This window comes from Oncorhynchus keta, chromosome 11 (genome assembly GCF_023373465.1).
Source record: "Oncorhynchus keta strain PuntledgeMale-10-30-2019 chromosome 11, Oket_V2, whole genome shotgun sequence".
Taxonomy (NCBI): Eukaryota; Metazoa; Chordata; class Actinopteri; order Salmoniformes; family Salmonidae; genus Oncorhynchus; species Oncorhynchus keta.
This window is the reverse complement of record NC_068431.1, coordinates 52,676,792-52,698,218: the sequence shown is the minus strand read 5'-3', so window position 1 is coordinate 52,698,218 and position 21,427 is coordinate 52,676,792. Positions and strand designations below refer to the sequence as shown.

The 21,427-nt window shown below is 43.3% G+C and overlaps 1 protein-coding gene across 1 annotated transcript in view; it reads right to left on the bottom strand.

Moving 5' to 3' along the window:
- Positions 1-10,852: 10,852 nt before the first annotated feature.
- The window catches only part of LOC118390587 (forkhead box protein O1-A-like), an 81,771-nt gene continuing 71,196 nt past the window's right edge, over positions 10,853-21,427 (bottom strand). The window contains exons 3-4 of the mRNA XM_035781289.2: positions 16,590-18,016; positions 10,853-16,442 (exon numbers count right to left, since the gene is read on the bottom strand). Of these exons, the coding sequence (XP_035637182.1) occupies positions 16,610-18,016 (1,407 nt within the window). The 3' untranslated portion in view covers positions 10,853-16,442; positions 16,590-16,609. The remainder of the gene's footprint in view (positions 16,443-16,589; positions 18,017-21,427) is intronic.

The following is a 21,427-nucleotide window of genomic DNA, read 5'->3' as shown; positions in this document are numbered from 1 at the left end:
CATCTGGTTTGCACTTAGTGGGACTATCATTTGTTTTTCAACAGGACAATGACCCAACACACCTCCAGGCTGTGTACGGGCTATTTTTATTTATATATTGTTATTTCACCTTTATTTAACCAGGTAGGCTAGCTAAGAACAAGTTCTTATTTACAACTGTAACCTGGCCAAGATAAAGCAAAGCAGTTTAACACATACAACAACACAGAGTTACACATGGAATAAACAAACATACTGTAGCTGGTGTTCTGAAAGAGCTGCAAAATCTGGACCCCTACAAATCAGCCGGGCTAGCTAATCTTGACCCTCTTTCTTAAATTATCTGCCAGACTGTTCAAACTCTTTTTCGTATCGTCTGAGATTCCCAAAGATTGGAAAGCTGTCAAGGTCATCCCCCTCAGACCTATATCTATCCTACCCTGCCTTTCTAAGGTCTTCGAAAGCCACGTTAACAAACAGATTACCGACCATTTCGAATACCACCGTACCTTCTCCGCTATGCAATCTGGTTTCAGAGCTGTTCATGGGTACACCTCAGGCACACTCAAGGTCCTAAATTATATCATAACCGCCATTGATAAGAGACATTACTGTGCAGCCGTATTCATCGACCTTGCCAATGCTTTCGACTCTGTCAATCAATCACAGCCTTGGTTTCTCAAATGATTGCCTCGCCTGGTTCACCAACTACTTCTCTGATAGAGTTCAGCGTGTCAAATCGGAGAGCCTGTTGTCCGGACCTCTGGCAGTCTCTATGGGGGTGCCACAGGGTTCAATTCCCGTGCTGACTCTCTTCTCTGTATACGTCAATGATGTCGCTCTTTCTGCTGGTGATTCTCTGATCCACCTCCACGCATACGACACCATTCTGTATACCTCTGGCCCTTCTTTGGACACTGTGTTAACAAACCTCCAGATGAGCTTCAATGCCATGCAACTCTCCTTCCGTGGCCTCCAACTGCTCTTAAATCCAAGTAAAACTAAATGCATGCTATTCAACCGATCGTTGCCCTCTCCTGTCCACCTGTCCAACATCACTACGCTGGACGGTTCTGGCATAGAATATGTGGACAACTACAAATACTTAGGAGTCTGGTTAGACTGTAAACTCTCCTTCCAGACTCACATTAAGCATCTCCTATCCAAAATTAAATCTAGAATCGGCTTCCTATTTCGCAACAAAGCATCCTTCACTCATGCTGACAAACATACCCTCTTAAAACTGACCATCCTACCGATCCTCGACTTTTACGATGTCATTCAAAAAATAGCCTCCAACACTCTACTCACAGTGCCATCTGTTTTGTCACCAAAGCCCCATATACTACCCACCACTGCGACCTGTACACTCTCGTTGGCTGGCCCTCGCTTCATACTCATTGCCAAACACACTGGCTCCAGGTCATCTACAAGTCTCTGCTAGGTAAAGCCCCACCTTATCTCAGCTCACTGGTCACCATGGCAGCACCCACCCGTAGCACACACTCCAGCAGGTATATTTCACTGGTCACACCCAAAACCAATTCCTCCTTCGGCCGCCCTTCCTTCCAGTTCCCTCCTGCCATTGACTGGAACGAACTGCAAAAATCACTGAAGCTGGAGACTCATATCTCCCTCACTAGCTTTAAGCACCAGCTGTCAGAGGAGCTCACAGATCACTGCACCTGTACATTGCCCATCTGTAAATAGCCCATCGAACTACCTCATCCCCATACTGTAATTATTTATTTTTCTTGCTCCTTTGCACCCCAGTATCTCTACTTGCACATTCATCTTCTGCACATCTACCATTCCAGTGTTTAATTGCTATATTGAAATTACTTCGCTACCATGGCCTATTTATTGCCTTTACCTCCCTTATCCTACCTCATTTTCACACACTGTATATGGACTTTTTCTACTGTATTATTGACTGTACTGTATATGAAGGTCTATGGTGGCCTGAATTGGTTCCCAATCAGAGACAGCTGTTTATCGTTGTCTCTGATTGGGAATCCTATTTAGGTTTCCATTTTTCCATTTTGGTTTTGTTGGTTATTGTCTTTGTGTAGTTGCATGTCAGCACTCGTTATTATTAGCGTCACGGCCGTTTTTGTTAGTTTGTTTAGTGTTTTTCGTAAATAAAGAATGTATTCAAATCACGCTGCGCATTGGTCTCATTGTTACGACGAATGTGACAGAATAACCCACTATAACAGGACCAAGCATTGTGAAAAGGAGGAGCAGACTTGGGAGGAGATTTTGGACAAAAAAGGATCCTGGACATGGGAGGAAATACTAGATGGAGCAGGACCCTGGACGCAGCCTGTGGAGTATCGCTGCGGATGCCCGAGAGGCAGCCCCAATAAAACAATTTTGGGGGGCACGTGAGGAGATTGGCTGAGTCAGGTAGGAGACCTGATCCAACTCCTCGTGCTTACCATGGGGAGTGTGTAACTGGTCAGGCACCGTGTTATGCAGAGATGCGCATGGTGTCTGCAGTGCGCTATCCTAGCCCTGTGCACTCTATTCCAGCTCCTCGCATTTTCCGGGCTAGAATGGGCATCCAGCCAGGACGTATTGAGCCAGCTCTATGTTCTGGATCTCCAATGCGTCTCCACGGTCCAGTGTATCCTGTGCCTCCTCCCCACACTCGCCCTGAGGTGTGTGTCACCAGTGCCAACACCAGGCACCAGGCTTCCTGCGTGCCTCCAGAGCCCTGTACGCCCTGTTCCTCCTCCCCGCACTCGCCCTGAGGTGCGTGCCTCCAGCCCGGTACCACCAGTTCCGGCACCACGCACCAGGCCTCCAGTGCACCTCCAGGTTCCAGTACGCCCTGTTCCTGCTCCTCGCACTCGCCCTGAGGTGCGTGCCTCCAGCCCGGTACCACCAGTTCCGGGCACCACGCACCAGGCCTCCAGTGCACCTCCAGGTTCCAGTACGCCCTGTTCCTGCTCCTCGCACTCGCCCTGAGGTGCGTGTTCCCAGCCCGGTACCACCAGTGCTGGCACCATGCACCAGGCCTATAGTGCACCTCGGCAGTCCAGTACGCCCTGTTCCTGCTCCTCGCACTCGCCCTCAGGTGTGTGTCCCCAGCCCGGTACCACCAGTGCCGGCACCACGCACCAGGCCCACAGTGCGCCTCGGCAGTCCAGAGCGTCCGGCAACAGTACCCAGTCCAGTGCGTCCGGCGACAGTACCCAGTCCAGAGCGTCCGGCGACAGTACCCTGTCCAGAGCATCCGGCGACAGTTCACAGACCAGAACCTCCAACGACGGGCCACAGTCCGGAACCTCCAACGATCAATCAGCAAAATGTATTTATAAAGTCCTTTTTACATCAGCAGATGTAACAAAGTGCTACAGTGGTTGTTTCTTTAAAAGTTGAATCATACTGCAGCACACCTTGCAAGCTGCTGCAGCATTCTGTAGCACGTTATCTAATGTCATTTTTTCTGTTAATGCAAGTTAGTGCTAGTTTAACCACCAGAGTGCATCTTTCAGAATCATTTGATAGTTTTCCATATTGGCATTACCAGATCATTTAAAACATTTTTTTGTAATAACATAGTATATGGGATTGATTTTAAGAAATGGAACTTCATTAATTTGATTAATATGGTGTTTCTATTCCATTTAAAAAAAAATGAAACCGGGAGTAGCCTACAGGATTGGCGGATTCTAAATTGTTTGCCTTCTTTAGACAACTTTGTTCCAATATTTCTGTAAATCAGTGATATTTATTCCCATAGTAATTCGTTATGGATCCATAACTAAATCAACATCTGCATTTTGAAATAATATTTGTATCATTATTTTATTGAGAGAGAGAAGAGTAGACAAGAGACCACAACAGAAAAGACTGAGACAGCAACAGATGAGGGCAGACAAGAGAGACAGCAATAGACGACACAGAGAAAACGATGGGAGAAGCAGAGCAGGGTTGAGCACACAGTAGACTGTGTCACCTAAAGCTGCTCCATGGATTCTAATTACTGCACAGTGTATGTGATAGAGAGAGAGAGAGACGATGTTTGGGTACTCTGTTTTTTTATCAGTTTGGCTCATGGACAGATCATCATCAGAGTAATTTTTTGACGTTGTGGTATTTAGGTGGTTTGGAGATTTTGAGTGGTATGGAGGTTTTTGCCAATACACTGTAGACGGGCACAACTTTCACTGGGGATGGGTGGGTCATGTCCGCCCGACATGGTGAATTAGCATTTTTGTCCCCCCAGTTTTATCATTGCAACGTGATACAAAATGTGTCAACGGTGTGCTTTAGGACTGCATGGACACCACAGAGCGGGCTGTGTGAAGGAAAAGCTTCTGAAATGTTGGCTGGACCAGCACAGGAGAGTTTTGAATAGTTCAGTCTGTATGTGTTTTGCTCTTTCACTGAATTGTAAAAGCAAGCAGAGCAGAAACTCTTTAGTTTACTGATGTATCTGGCAAGGTAACTGCTGTTTAACTTAACAGAAAAAAACAAAACTGGTGTTTATTCACAGTCCTGAGCTAGTATTGTAACTGACATGTACAGTAACATTAGCTAATGTGTCATCCCCTCTCCACTGAGGTGAATGAATTAGCTATGCTAGCTATTACCACAGCCAGGTCAGATCTAGCCTCTAGCTAGCTAACTTTCAGATATGAGGTGACTATTATTACTATCTAACAGCTGTTGTTTATATGGAAATGTTTTGTGTCCTTTGTTCTGTCCAGTTTCAGCAGAAGCAAATTAACTTAGTTAGGTTTTGCCAGTTGATGTACCACTTGAGAGAGAGCTGGCCAAAAGTTGGCTAACGTTAGCTATTCTTTTTGCCTCAACCACACTAGACCTAAATCAAAAGATGAAACCATTGGACAAAATATTAAAGACCGATATTCAGAAGTTTTTATTAGTCAGTATGGCATGTAAACGTTACTGATACGTCAGTTTTCCTAGCTAAATCCCACATTTTTACACTGACACGGTAATAAACAGCTCTGATGTTACAGGCTTCACTGTTATGTTGCACAGTAGAGGTCTGCGCGGGACTGATTTCTTCATACCTCTCCTGCCCACACCTGCAGCTTTTCATACCACACCCTGCTTTCTGTCAGACTCCCACCCACTACTGCAAGAACTGGTCCCAAACTAAACCGCAGTGTTATTTTAGGTGTATGTTATTTAGCAAGTATGGCTACTGAGCAGCAATAATTATGACAGTGACACTTGCAACGTTTTGCATAGGCCTATAGGATGTAGCCTACCTTTTTAGGAGGACGATTTGTAGGCAAATAAAAGGGTAATCAATTCTTACTGAAAATGAAAAGGGGCAACACTCGCAGTCCATAGTAGCCTAACCTATGTGCATAGTTATGCCTTTTCAATGTAGATTACATTTTTCAATTGCACTTTGACTCACGCTGGTTGCGCGCCCTCCACTTCTTTCTATGACAGACACTAGTAAACTACAGTCGAATCATATTTAAGTTCATTTCATATTTAAGTTAACTGCCATGTGTTTATCAGCCCATGTAGGCAGCCTACTCTGTTTCAATGAGGTAGGCTACTGAATTTGAAGCAGCCAATTCTGAGTGTGTGAATAATGCGAAAAAAGGAATATATGCTTTTAATACCACAGGTAGACTAACGCATACAGAGCAGAAAGAGGAACGTTTCCAAATAATCTGTGGAACAACAAAACTATTTTCAGGTCATCTGTCTCACCACCCGCTCCTGCCCGCTGAATGACAATGCAGCAGGGAATGCAACCCTCTGGTGCAGTCAGTACACAACACTATGCTCATCATTTCTTAGCAGGATCAGATGGTGACAGGGGTCCCAGTGGGGTCAGACCGCCAGGGAAGACCGGTCTACGGAGCTCAGGTGAATTTGACAGTATATTAACAGTATCAGTGAATGATACAAGGTTCCATCTTGAATTGATGGGTAGACCCTACAGTAGCTACAGGACAACAGCTTAAGCTTAAAGTTAGAGTCTGGGATCTGGGAATAATGGTCATTTCAATTAGTGAACCATTGATTCTATTCTTGGTTAATATCATGTATAAATGTACACCAAGGTAATTCTTTATCATGCCTCCTCTTAGGAGCATCACGCGGTGACAGGGGTCTCAGCAGGGTCAAGCAGCCAGGGAAGGCCAGTCTGTGATGGAGTTGAGGTTAATCTTTACAGATACAACACTTTCATCTCTCTGTGTAGCAAACACGGGACAAGCCAGATGCTATTTTAAGGCAGTCTGACATACCTCCAAAGTTGATTTCCAAACTGGATCAAGGGTTGATAGGCTTTTCCCAATGACACAAAACATGCAAAACAAAAATGCGAGGAAGATCTGGTAGAAGCTATTGATGATGATGAATGGATATACTGTAGGTATGTTTGAATGACCAGTCATGTTCATATAATCTCAGACATAAATTACTGCAGTTTAAGACCATCCATAGAATGTACTATATGCCAGTGAAACTGAATGACAGTGTACATGCACTCAGAAATGTAATTCCTCTGCAGGAGGTGTAAAACACAAAAGGGGACATGTTTGCAGATGTTATGGTCTTGTGAAGGCTGGCTGAAAGAGTATGTACTTTTATCTCAGCATGTCTACAGATTATCCCTTCTCTCTGTTTTTGTTTGCTTGGAAATGTTGATACTGGAGACAGTTATCTGAAGAAACTGTGTAACCAATCATTTCTAGTGGCTAAGAAATGCATTGCCCTTAATTGGAAGGTTGGTTATCCTCCCACAAAGTCAAGTTATGTATCACTAGATTTGATTTATTACATGATTAAGGGTATACTGGGCAACTTTCATAAGGTCTGGATACCTTATGGGGAACACAGTACGACTAAAGGTGTCTGTATTGAAAACCTTCCCAAGTCAGGGGAGATAACCTTTTAGGCAATCCCTCGCTGCTGGGTTGCTCTGCCCTGGCCCCGGGGTTCTGACGTACTGTGGGTTGTCACTCTGGCCTTGGCCTAACACACCTGAAACTATTAATGAATGTTTCACTAAGATCCTAAAGCTGAGTGTGGTGTGTTGGGTTGGGGCACTGCAGGGTGGTGGACCCCTAAGAACAGGACGACCCAGCTATATTGTGTGCAAGTAAAAATAGCTCTACAGTACTCTTAGGCCAATGTGTCACCCTGATCTGTTTCACCTGTCTTTGTGCTTGTCTCCACCCCCCTCCAGTTGTCACCCATCTTCCTCATTATTCCCAGTGTATTTATACCTGAGTTCTCTGTTTGTCTGTTGCCAGTTTGTCTTGTCTTGTCAGGTCTTACCAGCGTGTTCCCATCTCCCTGCTTGCTCAAGTTTTGTTCCCTAATTTCCCCTGTTCTGACCATTCTGCCTGCCCTGACCCCGAGCCTGCTTGACATTCTGTACCTACCTGAATCTGACCCATTTATGAACCTCCCCACTGGGCAGCGGGTCACCCCCGTAATCTCCCAGCCTACCCCAGTGTACTCATCGACTCTGGGGCAGATGAGAGTTTTTTTGGACGCTACCCTGGCATCCGAGCTGGCCCTTTCCATTCCCTTGGACGTTAGAGTCCTGGACAGGCGCTCTATAGGCCGGGTCACTCACAATACCACTCCCATTGAATACGTGATATAGAGGATGTCTATAATAAAGGATGTCTTAATAAAGATAATCAAAAGACTGTGTATTTTTTCAAGTTGTTCAAGTTGTTAGACTATTGGTTAAAGCTGCAAAACACATTTATTATTGAATTACCTTTGTTCTAGTTCAGTCTTGTTAATCACTTAAACATATTTAATATTAATATCTTACCTAACTTGATGACCCTCACAGGCATTTTTGCTTACATTGTGTTCTAAATAGAGCCGGCATGTTGGATTGTGTGAAAATGCAGGAAATTCTCTTTAGATGCCCAAGAAATTCATGCATTTAGCTGTTGAAATTCCTTCTTTTTTTGTGAACCCCCCTTTGGGCTAAGCTACCAATGTCTTCAAATCCTAGAAACAACCCTGGCAAGAACTGATCCATTCAAATACAGCATTCTATTAGAACAACATTACCGTTGGTTCCTTATTGTGATAATTCCATAAATTCAACACACAATGCAGGTCTGGAATGTGTCAACTGAAACACTTTCCCCGTAACAGCCCTAACCCAATCCCTCAAAATGAACTTGAAGAAAGGCAAAGAAAAAAAGGTATAGAGAAAAGGAGGGGTGGTGGGGTTGTTCTCCAGATACACTGCCCCAGATAGTGAACCCAGCTTCCCTGTACTGTGTCCTCGAGTGCGCACTGGAGATAGCTCTCTGGCCCTGTCCTCTTCTCTCCCGCTGGGGAGAACATATGTGCGGCATGTGTGCTTGGTAGTGATGCGTGTCTATCCTGCACGAGCAGGTCACATTCCTCTAGAGCCAATTCTCTTCTGACGCCCCTGTCAATTTGTCTGTCTGAGACTGGGGGGGGCAGGGGCCTGAGAGCCCTGCACATATAGTGCCGGAGAGGATGTCTGCCGTTTTACAGGCTCATAACCAACTGTGCTATTTTGTTTGTTTTTTTCGCATTGTTTGTACGTCATTTTGTACATAATGTTGCTGCTACTGTCTCTTATGGCCCAGTACATCACTTCCTGACATCCAGGACCTATATACTAGGCGGTGTCAGAAGGCCGAGTGCCAAGTCTAGGACCAAAAGTCTCCTTAACAACTTCTACCCCCAAGCAATAAGACTGCTGAACAACTAACCTAATCAAATGGCCACCTGGACTATTTACATTGCCCCCCTTGTATTTACACTGCTGCTACTCTGTTTATTATCTATGCATAGTCACTTTACAAATGACCTGGACTATCCTATACCCCCGCACATTCACTCGGTACCGGTACCCCCTGTATATAGCCTCGTTATTGTTATGTAAATGTATTGTCACTTTTTGATTCATTAGATTTTTTTACTTTAGTTTATTTAGTAAATATTTTAGTAACTCTTTCTTGAGCTGCATTTTTGGTTAAGAGCTTTTAAGTAAGCATTTCACATTAAGGTCTACTACACCTGTTGTATTCAGCCTATGTGACAAATAAAATTTGATTTGAGAAACAGACGCATCACAAGTCCTCAACTGGCAGCTTCATTAAATAGTACCCGCAAAACACCAGTCTCAACATCAACAGTGAAGAGGCGATTCCGAGAGGCTGGCCTTCTAGGCAGAGTTTTAAAAAAAAGCCATATCTCAGACTGGCCAATAAAAAGAAAAGATTAAGATGGGCAAAAGAACACAAACACTGGAAAGAGTAACTTCACTGTTGACGTTGAGACTGGTGTTTTACGAGTACTATTTAATGAAGCTGCCAGTTGAGGCTTCTGTTTCTCAAAGTAGACACTCTAATGTACTTGTCCTCTTGCTCAGTTGTGCACCTGGGCCTCCTACTCTTTCTATTCTGGTTAGAGCCCGTTTGCGCTGTTCTGTGATGGAGTACACAGCATTGTACGAGATCTTCAGTTTCTTGGCAATTTCTCGAATGGAATAGCCTTCGGTGCTAGGTGCTTCTACACCTGCATTGCTTGCTTGTTTGGGGTTTTAGGCTGGGTTTCTGTACAGCACTTTGAGATATCAGCTGATGTACGAAGGGCTATATAAATACATTTGATTTGATTGGATTTCTTAGAACAAGAATAGACTGACGAGTTTCAGAAGAAAGTTCTTTGCTTCTGGCCATTTTGAGCCTGTAATCGATCCCACAAATGCTGATGCTCCAGATACTCAACTAGTCTAAAGAAGGCCCGTTTTATTGCTTCTTTAATCAGGACAACAGTTTTCAGCTATGCTAACATAATTGTAAATGGGTTTTCTAATGATCAATTAACCTGATGGTTGCTGATAATGGGCCTCTGTTCGTCTATGTAGATATTCCAATAAAAGAATCTGCCATTTCCAACTGCAATAGTCATTTACAACATTAGCAATGTCTACACTGTATTTCGGATCAATTTGATGTTATTTTACTGGACAAAAAAAAATGTGCTTTTCTTTCAAAAACAAGTACATTTCTAAGTGACCCCAAACTTTTGAACGGTAGTGTATATGACATATTATAAGACGTTATAAAGGCTCATATGTTTACAACAAATGATAGAGCATTATACTTGCAGGCTCTTCCTACTGAGTGAATGGTACTTAGGAGGACCCCACACAGGTGTTTCCTGTAATATTAAAGATATATTAAATAGTTTTATAAAGGTTGAAGATGGTCCGAGATTGATATGGGCTGATATATTCATATAGTCCAATTTGGGGTGTTACTTTTGGCTTTGGGTTTGGCTGAGGAATGAAATATCTTCTCTCCACATCCTGATCTGATGATTAACCCAAGACTGAAGAGAGTCATGAGAAGGTCACTGCAGTTCAGACCTGGTTTCAAATACTGTTGGAAATCATTTCAAATACTTTAGCTGTGTTTGATTGAGCTTGCCTGACAAAATGGAATCAATAGAATTATAGTGTCCCAAAAGTGTAAAACCATCTTTAGTCTGCATTCCAGGCAGGCTAAAGCAAACACTCAAAGTATTTGAAAGATCAAAACATTTCAAATCGTATTTGAACCCAGGTCCGCCCAGGTTTAGATCTGAGAACACATTCTGCATGGAGTTCCAACAAGAGCCTGTAGAATCTAAATGAATCTAGCACCATTATAACTACATTATGTGTGTATAACATTGTGCCAATAACTGGAGAAGAATGTAGTGTACTCTAGATTAGGGATGTGAAGGGGTTGGGTGTCTGGTGAAAAGGTGCAAAGTACGGTGAGTAGGAAAAAGCAGCTTTGCTATAGGGGTTACAAAGAGAGAGTGTCCACCAATTAATTATACAATGAATAGACAGCCACAAATATTTTCAGTGAGATCATTTATATATACATACGGCTTCAACCAACATCTGCAAAAAGATTTTTTTCACAAAATCTAGCATTTTTTTTTGTAAATATGGCGTAGATAGAATAGTGTCAGGCACTTGCTCCTCGAGGTTCCAAGAAAGCACCATGGTGTAGCTGGCTGGTCTGAGTTGTTACTTCTCCCCTTTAAGATATGACTACTTATTAAAGGGGAGGGTGGTTGGATGTTTTTTTAACACCCAAGGCAAAAGAATAGCAGGCAACCTTTACATACATGTCAGGATAAACATGAACCAATAACAATTTAAATGTAATGAACACTCACCAGAAACAACTACAGTCAACACTAACTCATCAACATTGATTTTAAGATCAGCATCAACATTGCACAATAACCATTGACTTTAAGATTTGCCTGCGTCAAAATACAGTGCTTTCGGAAAGTATTCAGACCCTTAAACTTTTTCTACATTTTGTTACGTTACAGCCTTATTCTAAAATTGATTAAATAGTTATTTCCCCCCTCATCTATCTATACACAATACCCATAACTACAAATACCCCATAACTGCAAAGCAAAAACAGTTTTTTTATATGGAAATATTATATTTACATAAGTATTCAGACCCTTTACTCAGAATTTTGGTTGAAGCACATTTGGCAGCAATTACAGAGTCTTCTTGGGTATGACGCTACAAGCTTTGCTCCGTTCATCTTTCCATCGATCCTGACTAGTCTCCCAGTCCCTGCCGATGAAAAACATCCCCACAGCATGATGCTACCACCACCATGCTTCACCTTAGGGATGGTGCTAGGTTTCCTTCAGACATGACACTTGGCATTCAGGCCAAAGAGTTCAATCCAGGTTTCTTCAGACCAGAGAATTTAGTTTTTCATGGTCTGAGAGTCCTTTAGGTGCCTTTTAACAAACTCCAAGTGGGCTGTCATGTGCCTTTTACTGAGAAGTGGCTTCCGTCTGGCCATGCTACCATGAAGGCCTGATTGGTGGAGTGCTGCAGAGATGGTTGTCCTTCTGGAAGGCTCTCCCATCTCCACATAGGAACTCTGAAGCTCTGTCAGAGTGACCATCAGGTTCTTGGTCACCTCCCTGACCAAGGCCCTCCTCCCCTGATTTCTCAGTTTGGGCGGGCGGCCAGCTCTAGGAAGAGTTGGTGGTTCCAAACTTCTTCCATTTAAGAATGATGGAGGCCACTGTGTTCTTGGGGTCCTTCAATGCTGCAGAAATGTTTTGGTACCCTTCCCCAGATCTGTGCCTCGACACAATGCTGTCTTGGAGCCCTACGGACAATTCCTTCGACATCATGGCTTGGTTTTTGCTCTGACATGCACTATCAACTGTGGGACCTTATATAGACAGGTGTGTGCCTTTCTAAATCATGTCCAATCAATTGAATTTACCACAGGTGGACACCAATTAAGTTGTAGAAACATCTCAAAGATGGCCAATGGAAACAGGATGCACCTGAGCTCAATTTCGAGTTTCATAGCAAAGGGTCTGAATACAGATGTAAATAAGGTATTTCTGTTTTTAATTTGTAATACATTTGCAACAATTTCTAAAAACCCGTTTTCGCTTTGTCATTATGGGGTGTAGATTGATGAAGAAAAAAAGTAATTTAATCCATTTTAGAATTAGGCTGTAACGTAACAAAGTGTGGAAAAAGTAAAGTGGTCTGAATACTTTCCGAATGCACTGTATAATCATATAAGCAGTTAACAATTATAGATATAGTTTCCAATCAGAACTCAAGAGGTCAAGTCTCTATACTTCAAACAAACAAGAGCAATTTTACAGTATATATTCTGGGGTCCGGAATTATTGGATCCCTTGATAAAGATGCACAAAAAAGACTGTATAAAATAAATAGTACAAATACTGAGCTATAGTGTATAATAAAAAAATGTTATGTAAAAGAAAGGGGTCAAAATGATTGGATCTCATGCTTTCAATACTCCAGCACCCTCCCCTTGCAAGTATAATGATACTGAACCTTTAAAAAAAATAGATATATAATGAGATTGGTGAACACATTGGGAAGGACATTCCGCCATACAAAATCTTTCCAGATCCTTGATATCCTTTGTCTGCGCTTATGGACTGCCCTCTTCAATTCAAACTACAGGTTTTCAATTGGGTTCTCAAGTCCAGAGACTGAGATGGCCATTGCAAAAAATATACATTTTGTGTCCAATTAACCATTTCTTTGTGGATTTTGATGTGTGCTTGGTGTTATATTGTCTTGCTAGATGATCCACTTGCAAAGAAATGTCAGCTTCCTAGGAGAGGCAACAAGGTTTTTGTCCTGGTACTTGGTACATTTCTGATGCCGTTGACCTTAACAAGAGCCGCTGGACCAGTGGAAGGAAAATAGTCTGATAACGTCAAAGATCCATCACTATATTTTACAGTAGAGTCAAGGTATTTTCTGCATTTGCACTGTTCTTTCGAAGGCCAAACCCACCATTGGTGTGTGTGGCCAAAGAGCTCTGTTCTCATGTCATCTGACCATAGCACCGCCTGGAGTTTGCTAAACGGCATTGGTACTTGGATTGGAACCGGAGCTATGGTCATATGGCATGAAAATAGAGCTCTTTGGCCACCCACACGAGCATTGTGTTTGGCCTTCGAAAGAACAATGCATATGCAGCAAATACCTCATCCATAAAAACAAAATTGGAGCATACTTTATTGAGCATACTTTATTCAAAGAAACGTATCTTTATTAAGAGATCCAATAATTCCGGACCCCACTGTAGATCATTTGTAATTCATAAACAAATCTCATTGTACTTTCATGGCAAATCTCAGACAAATATCAAAATACATTTGACTTTCCGTACATAAATTAAGAAATGTAACAGGCCCAAACACTTGTTTATGTTTGAGGATAAGCAGTTTTCTGTCAAATCTTTACAGTCAAAACTAATTATACAAAACACTTGAGCAACAACAAAACTTTAGAAGTGCAACATTGTAAACGTAAATTGGTCCGACTTTTATTCACGTTATCTTTTGTGTATATGTTGTTTACGAAGTCAATTTAAAAATGTCTACTTTCAGTTATTTGTTTTTTTATACAAACAGCAGCTCAGTAACAATGTCAGTTTCCAAAAACAAAAAGAGCACTTAAATCATTGCATAATCTATTAGCTGAATACTTCATTTTTTGTTGAGTATCTAAATCAAATCAAATAGTAACAAAAAACAAAAAGTTAAGATAATAATAATAAGAAGAAGGAGAAGATTTTATACGATATAATTTTCTCAAGAATGATGATCTGAAAACTGGAACTAACATAGTGTGTCGGTCCCAAATGGCACCATATTCCCTATGTAGTGTACTACTTTTGAACAGAACCCCATGTGCACTATATAGGGAATACAGTACCATTTGGGATGCAGACAGTCTCTCACAATAGGGTCTCTGTAGGTGCTGCATACCCTATCTTAAATGTTTCATTAATTTCAAATAATCTACGTATTAATTTATTATTATTTACAGTGAGGTCACATGCTGAAAGTAGGTCAGGGATATTGTTTTGAGAGAAAAAAATGGAATCAACAAAAAGTGAAAGAAGAAATATATTATATCACTCAGTACACATATAGCTGGTAAGGTTTGTGAATGGTCCATTGTAACATCAATAACATGTCCATCCATACTGTATATCAAGAACAAAGTTATGGATCATATTTGACATACCCAATCCCCATGTACTGTGACAGAGCGGTGAGAGGTAAAATAAGTTGAGGTATGAGTGTGTGAGTGTGCGTTAAACTCATGTTAAATTGCATTAATTAAACATGTTTAGTAAATAGCCAAGTGGGGGAGAGGCTGGTAAAAGAGGGGAATCCATTTAGACCTCAAACTCAAATGAGATATTAATCTGGGGAACACAAGAACGCATCTTGTGGGGCTGATATACAATAGATCCCGTGCCTGGAGTTTGAGACAGCTGATTTAGGTTAAGTCCCAAATGGCCACCTATAGGTACAGACTCTACCAGGTTACTCCAGCACTACAGATTCTCACAGGTCACTCAGGGAATTATTATAAACTACAATGCAAAGTCTAGTAACAAATAAAGCCTTGACTTTCCAAAACTTACTTACATAAGTCTGAGACTATAAAAGGTGCAGTGAATCAGCACACTGACTCTAAAACATCAGGTTATTTCGGTTACATGTTTTGGTGTGTGATAAAAAAAGGAGGAAGAGAGGGAGGGTTGCTAGGGAGGAAAAAAGCTCAAATCCTGTGTTCTGCTGTTGAGCACTGTTATGTGAGATAAACTAGAGTCCATTATCAGCCTCTCAAATTATCACTGCCCTCCTAATGCATACAGCGCCCTCACACCCACAGACAGAGAAGGAGAGGAAGAGGGGGCGAGAGCGAGAGAGATGAAGAGAGGAATTGAGAGTAATAAGGCACAAATAGAGGCGAGTTAGAAAAGGGTAGGAGAGTGGGAGGGAAACGGTGAGAGTGAGAAAAGGGAGTCAGGGATGCGAGCTGAATGAAGGCCAGGGAGAGTGTGATCGTCACAATCAGATAGATGATGATTAGAGAAAAGTAGATGGAATTAGGAATCGTAACTCGAAAGCGACGTGAAGGGCAAGAGAAGGGAAGAGTGATGAACAGCTGAGGAAAGAATAGCCTGAGATGTTAGATAAGTAACCACTTGCTGCACTTCTCTGATTTATCACTAAAATACATATATTATCACTGAACTAGTCTGATTTGTCCTATCACTTTGACTTTGGCTATCCCTATGCTGGCCTGGTTCCTGGGTAGATGGTTCAACATAGCATATTGGTCATTTGAAAGGCAATGAGAGGCAATGAAAAAAGGAATTTTAAATGCACACAGAGAAAGGTGTAAGAATAATAAAAATGTAAGAATATTCCTTTTCACAAATATACACACAGTATACATTACATATGTTTGAAGAATTGTAGCATATTTTACATCCCTAATATTTTATTCATACATAATATGCCAAATGCTTTTTGACAACCTTGTTTGAAAAGCACCCTGAAGGGCGGGACTGACCCCACTTGAATGTAGAGTAGAACAGACTCCATTCCAGTTGTTTTTGAAGAGCTAAAACTAGCCCTGATCTTGTGTGATTTTGACACTGAACATAAAAAAGAAATACACTTGCAAAAACATCATGTGAGAGCCCAAAAATGATAATAACACAATAAAAACAAAATATATTTCACAACAAAACATAGCTTTTTGTAAATTAGGCTCCAGCTTCTTCCAGGTTCTGTTGAAGTGAATGACATTGTGCCGAGTCGGGCGCTGCTGTATTTACAAAGCCAACTTCAGACGAGACGTTCCCTCCAAACAAGCACAGTCTCAGCCAGCCCCGATTCACTCTCTAAGCCCTTCCCCTTGGCCCTTACCCTTCGATCTTCGCAAAATGCATTATTTCTTCCACCTTACAGATCTGCAATGGATAGTGAGAGAATTGGGACGGGCTGATGATAGTGCTGTGGAGAGGGGCAATGGTTTCCTTAGACCTTTCCATTCTCTTAACGAAGGCCAGTGTCGAAGGGTGAAAATTCTGAAAAACCACGCATGTAAAACCATTAATAACTGCATTATCCATGGATTTCAGGATTTCAAAAGATTTACCACACATGGTTTGAGACACTCGCCCACAGAATACTATATTATGTTTACACTGTCAAATTATACTGTATACACTCACCTGTCTGAGAGGTGTGTGTCCTAGCCAGACACCCAGCTGTGTGTGGTGGTCTTCACCCCAACCCCCTGACTGAACCCCTGAGAGGTTACCATGGGGTCAAAGTTGAAGTCCAGCGAGTCTCCGTCCATCAGCGTGTCATGAAGAACAGACTCCATGTCACACTCGAACCTCTCTATGGACATGTCGTCTAGATCACTAGGCAGCCTCTCCTGATGATGGTTGTGATATTGGTGGTGATGGTGAGCCTGGGGATGACCAGAGCTGTGGCCGTGGCCTGGACCTGGCCTCACATAACCATTAGCACTGCTGCCGTAGCTGGGTGGAGGAGCTCCGCTGTGGTGGGGACTATGGTTTTGGTGGCCTGAGGCTGGGTGACCACCACCACCACCACGTGGCTGCTGCTGTAGCTGGTGGATGTGTGTCCTGAGGCTAGCAAGACGGGCAGGGCCCCCGGCGTGGTTCAGGCTGGTCAGGGGAATCAGGCCACAGCTGTTCATGGAGGGCCCAGAGGGGGGAGGGCCCTGGCTGTGGAGGGGCCGCGGGTGAGGGTGAGGATGTGACTGAGGGTGCTGTGGGTGTTGCTGAGGTGGGGGACTCATTATCTTCACCCCCCCGTGCCCCCCTACCTGCACCTGGCTGCTGTAGTTGGGAAGCATCCGCCCTCCTCTTCCTCTCCCAGACTGGGACACTACAGTCTCCATGGAGGGCATGGCCTCGACACCACAACAAGGGTCGGCTACGTCAGAGGTCAACAGCTCCTTGAGTAGCCCAGCAGGGCAGTTGTAATGGCTCAGGAAGGGTGCGAAGGACCCTGGCGACTTGCTCTCTTGCAGCGTCTGCATGGGGATGGGAGAGAGATGTGGGCTATTCATCCCTGGCCCGGCCTGGCCGTAGTGGCACTTCCTATAGTCCTGCTGTTGGGGCTGGGGGTGAGGGGTCATGGAGGGGGAGCTATAAGGGCTGTTCTGAAGCTTGGAGGAGGGAGAGGACCGGGAGGAGTCAGGCCCAGACCCAGGACCACCGCCTACCCCCAGCTGGGTTTGATTCTTGGGGGACAGCAGGTTGAGGTTGTCAAGGAGGCTATCCATCACGTTCTCTGTTCCGTGGTGACCGTGATGATGACCACCCATGGAGTCGACCAGGCCCACTTCTGATAGGCTAGGCAGGGTGGCCATGGAGGTCATCTTAGGCCCTACCCCTCCGGGGTAGCCCATGTGGATGTCGGCTTCTGATAGGTCGACCTCCTGTTCCAAGAAGGGAGAACGACGGCCAGAGAGGGTGGAGGCGTCGGAGCTGGTGCGCGTCCGGAAGGTGGTCCAGGCCTCGAAGTCGTCGTTGCTGTGGCTATGGGAGTTGGGGCTGCCGAGCCACTTGGAGTACTGGAAGCCTCCCGGGCTGTCTGCACCCCCATCCACCTGGAGAGCCACCTGGCGAGAGGAGAAGCACAGAGGTGAGCTCAGGTAGACAAAGGTACACGGGTGGACAGGCCCCTGACACAAGGCTAAAAGAAAAACTCAGCACATTAGGTAGAGAATGCACCCTCAGATTCAGCAGCATACCACCCTGCATCCCACTGCTGGCTTGCTTCTGAAGCTAAGCAGGGTTGGTCCTGGCTGGTCCTTGGATGGGAGACCAGATACTGCTGGAAGTGGTGTTGGAGGGCCAGTAGGAGGCACTCTTTCCTCTGGTCTAAAAAATATTCCAATACCCCAGGGCAGTGATTGGGGACACTGCTCTGTGTAGGGTGCCGTCTTTCGGATGGGACGTTAAATGGGTGTCCTGACTCTCTGAGGTCATTAAAGATCCCACGGGTGTTAACCCTGGTGTCCTGGCTAAATTCTCAATCTGGCCCTCAAACCATCATGGCCACCTAATCATCCCCAGGTCGTTGCTGTAAATGAGAATGTGTTCTCAGTCAACTTACCTGGTAAAATAAAAACAAATCAACAGATTAACCTACACTGAGTATACCAAACATTAGGAACACCTTCCTAATATTGAGTTGCAACCCCCCCATCTATGTCTCAAGGCTTAAAAATCCTTCTTTAACCTGTCTCCTTCCCTTCATCTACACTGATTGAAATTGATTTAACATGTGATATCAATAAGGGATCATAGCATTCACCTGGTCAGTCTGTCATGGGACCCATGTTGGGTTGTTGAGATGACCAAAACATGGGTTCATTTAACCATCAATTGGATTATATTCACTTTGATGCTCGGTTGATCCAGAAGATGGTATTTTGTAATGTAATCCATTGGTTATTTTCAGGAGGTGTGTCTTATTAGGGTAGTGGCTTTCAGATAGTTATTTTCGCCACCTAAGTTAATGTAATTTGTGTTCATCATTTTAAGTTGGTACACTGCAAATTTTATTTTCATGAAATATGTTTGCACATGGCATATTCTAATATAATATTAAAAGCATAAGTATTTACATATTGTAAATCTAAGGGTGCTGGTGTCGCTATATACATAAAAGACAAGCTTTCGGGGACCATGCTTAAGGCCCTACCGCCAGGATTTCAGGTCTAGCCACAACACAGAAACATTGAAGGTTCATCACTGTGTCATGGATAGGAAGCAGCATTGTGTATCTGTATTCATAGACCCGTTAAAGACATTTGAAACTGTGGACCATACTGTCCTGGTGCAGAAATGGAAGTGTATTGGGATTACTGTGTCATGCTCTGGAGTGGTTCGTGAACTACCTGTCAAATCGAACCCAGTGTGTTAAGGCAGATGATTGTAAGTCGGACACCATAGAGTTGTGATCGGATGTGCCTCAAGGATCACCTTTAGATACCCTGTTGTTTATAATATAGATCAACAACATTGGGAGACATATTGAGACAGCTGATGCACATTTCGTATGTGGATGACACTGTGCTCTATTCAATTGGCTATCTATTCAACTTGACTTTTGAAAAAGCTCAAACAGCTTTTAACATCATTCAACATAATCTGTACGATTTGAAGCTGGTTCTGAATTCCTCTAAACCAAAATGCATGTCCCAAGTGGCGCAGTGGTCGAAGGCACTGCATTGCAGCGCTTGAGTCGTCACTACAGCCTCGAGAGACCCATGAGGCGGCCCACAATTGGCTCAATGTTGCCCGGGTTATTGGTGGGTTTGGCTGGCCGTAATATCCGAGTCTAGCGACTCGTGGAGGGCTGGGTGCCCGCAAGCTGACCTTGGTTGCCAGCAGGACGGTGTTTCCTCCGATACATTGGTGCTGCCGGATTCCGGGTTATGCGAGCAGTGTATCAAGAAGCAGCGCGGGTTGGCAGCGTCCTGTTTTGGAGGATGCATGGCTCTCGACCTTCGCCTCTCCAGAGTCCGTAGGGGAGTTGCAGCGATGGGACAAGATTATAACTACCAATTGGTGAGTAAAAGCGGTAAAAGTACAAAAAATATATATATAACAATAATAATTGTAAAAAAATATATACAGTACCAGTCAAAAGTTTGGACAAACCTACTCATTCAAGGGTTTTTCTTTTATTTTTTTAAACTATTTTTACTATTTACTTTTTTTTTTTTTACTAAATAACATATGGAATCACACAATCACACAATATATATATATATATATTTTTTTTGTTGAGATTATTCAAAGTAGCCACCCTTTGCCTCGATGACAGCTTTGTACTCTCTTGGCATTCTCTCAACCAGCTTCCCCTGGAATGCTTTTCCAGGGAAGGAGTTCCCACATATGCTGAGCACTTGTTGGCTACTTTTCCTTCACTCTGCAGTCCAACTCATTCCAAACCATCTCAACTGGGTTGAGGTCAGGTGATTGTGGAGGCCAGGTCATCTGATGCAGCACTCCATCACTCTCTTTCTTGGTCAAATAGCCCTTACACAGCCTGGAGGTGTGTTGGGTCATTGTCCTATAGAAAAACAAATGATAGTCCCACTAAGTGCAAACAGATGGGATGGCGTACCGCTTCAGAACGCTGTGATGTCCATGCTGGTTAAGTGTGCCTTGAATTCTAAATAAATCACAGACAGTGTCACCAGCAAAGCACCCCCACACTATCACACCTCCTCCTCCATGCTTCACATGGGAACCACACATGCCAAGATCATCCGTTCACCTACTCTGCGTCTCACAAAGACACAGCAGTTGGAAACAAAAATCTGAAATTTAAGACTAAAAGACAGATTTCCACCAGTCTAATGTCCATTGCTTGTGTTTCTTGGTCCAAGCAAGTCTCTTATTATTATTGGTTTCCTTTAGTTGGGGTTTCTTTGCAGCAATTTGACCATCAGGCCTGATTCACGGAGTCTCCTCTGAACAGTTGATGTTGAGATGTGTCTGTTAACTTTACCTCCGTGAATCACTTATTTGGGCTGCAATTTCTGATGCTGGTAACTCTAATTAATGTATCCTCTGCAGAAGAAGTAACTCTGGGTCTTCCTTTCCTTTGGCGGTCCTCATGAGACAGTTTCGTCATAGCGCTTGATAGTTTTTGCGACTGCACTTGAAGAAACTTTGAAAGTTCTTGAAATTTTGCAAAATGATTGACCTTCATGTCTTAAAGTAATGATGGACTGTCGTTTCTCTATGCTTATTTTAGCTGTTCTTGCCATAATATGGGACTTGGTCTTTCACCAAATAAGGCCATCTTCTGTATACCACCCCTACCTTGTCACAACACAACTGATTGGCTCAAACGCATTAAGAAGGAAATAAATTCCACAAATTAACTTTTAACAAAGCACGCCTGTTAATTGAAATGCATTCCAGGTGACTACCTCATGAAGCTGGTTGAGAGAATTCCAAGATTGTGAAAGTTGTCATCAATGCAAAGGGTGGCTACATTGAAGAATCTC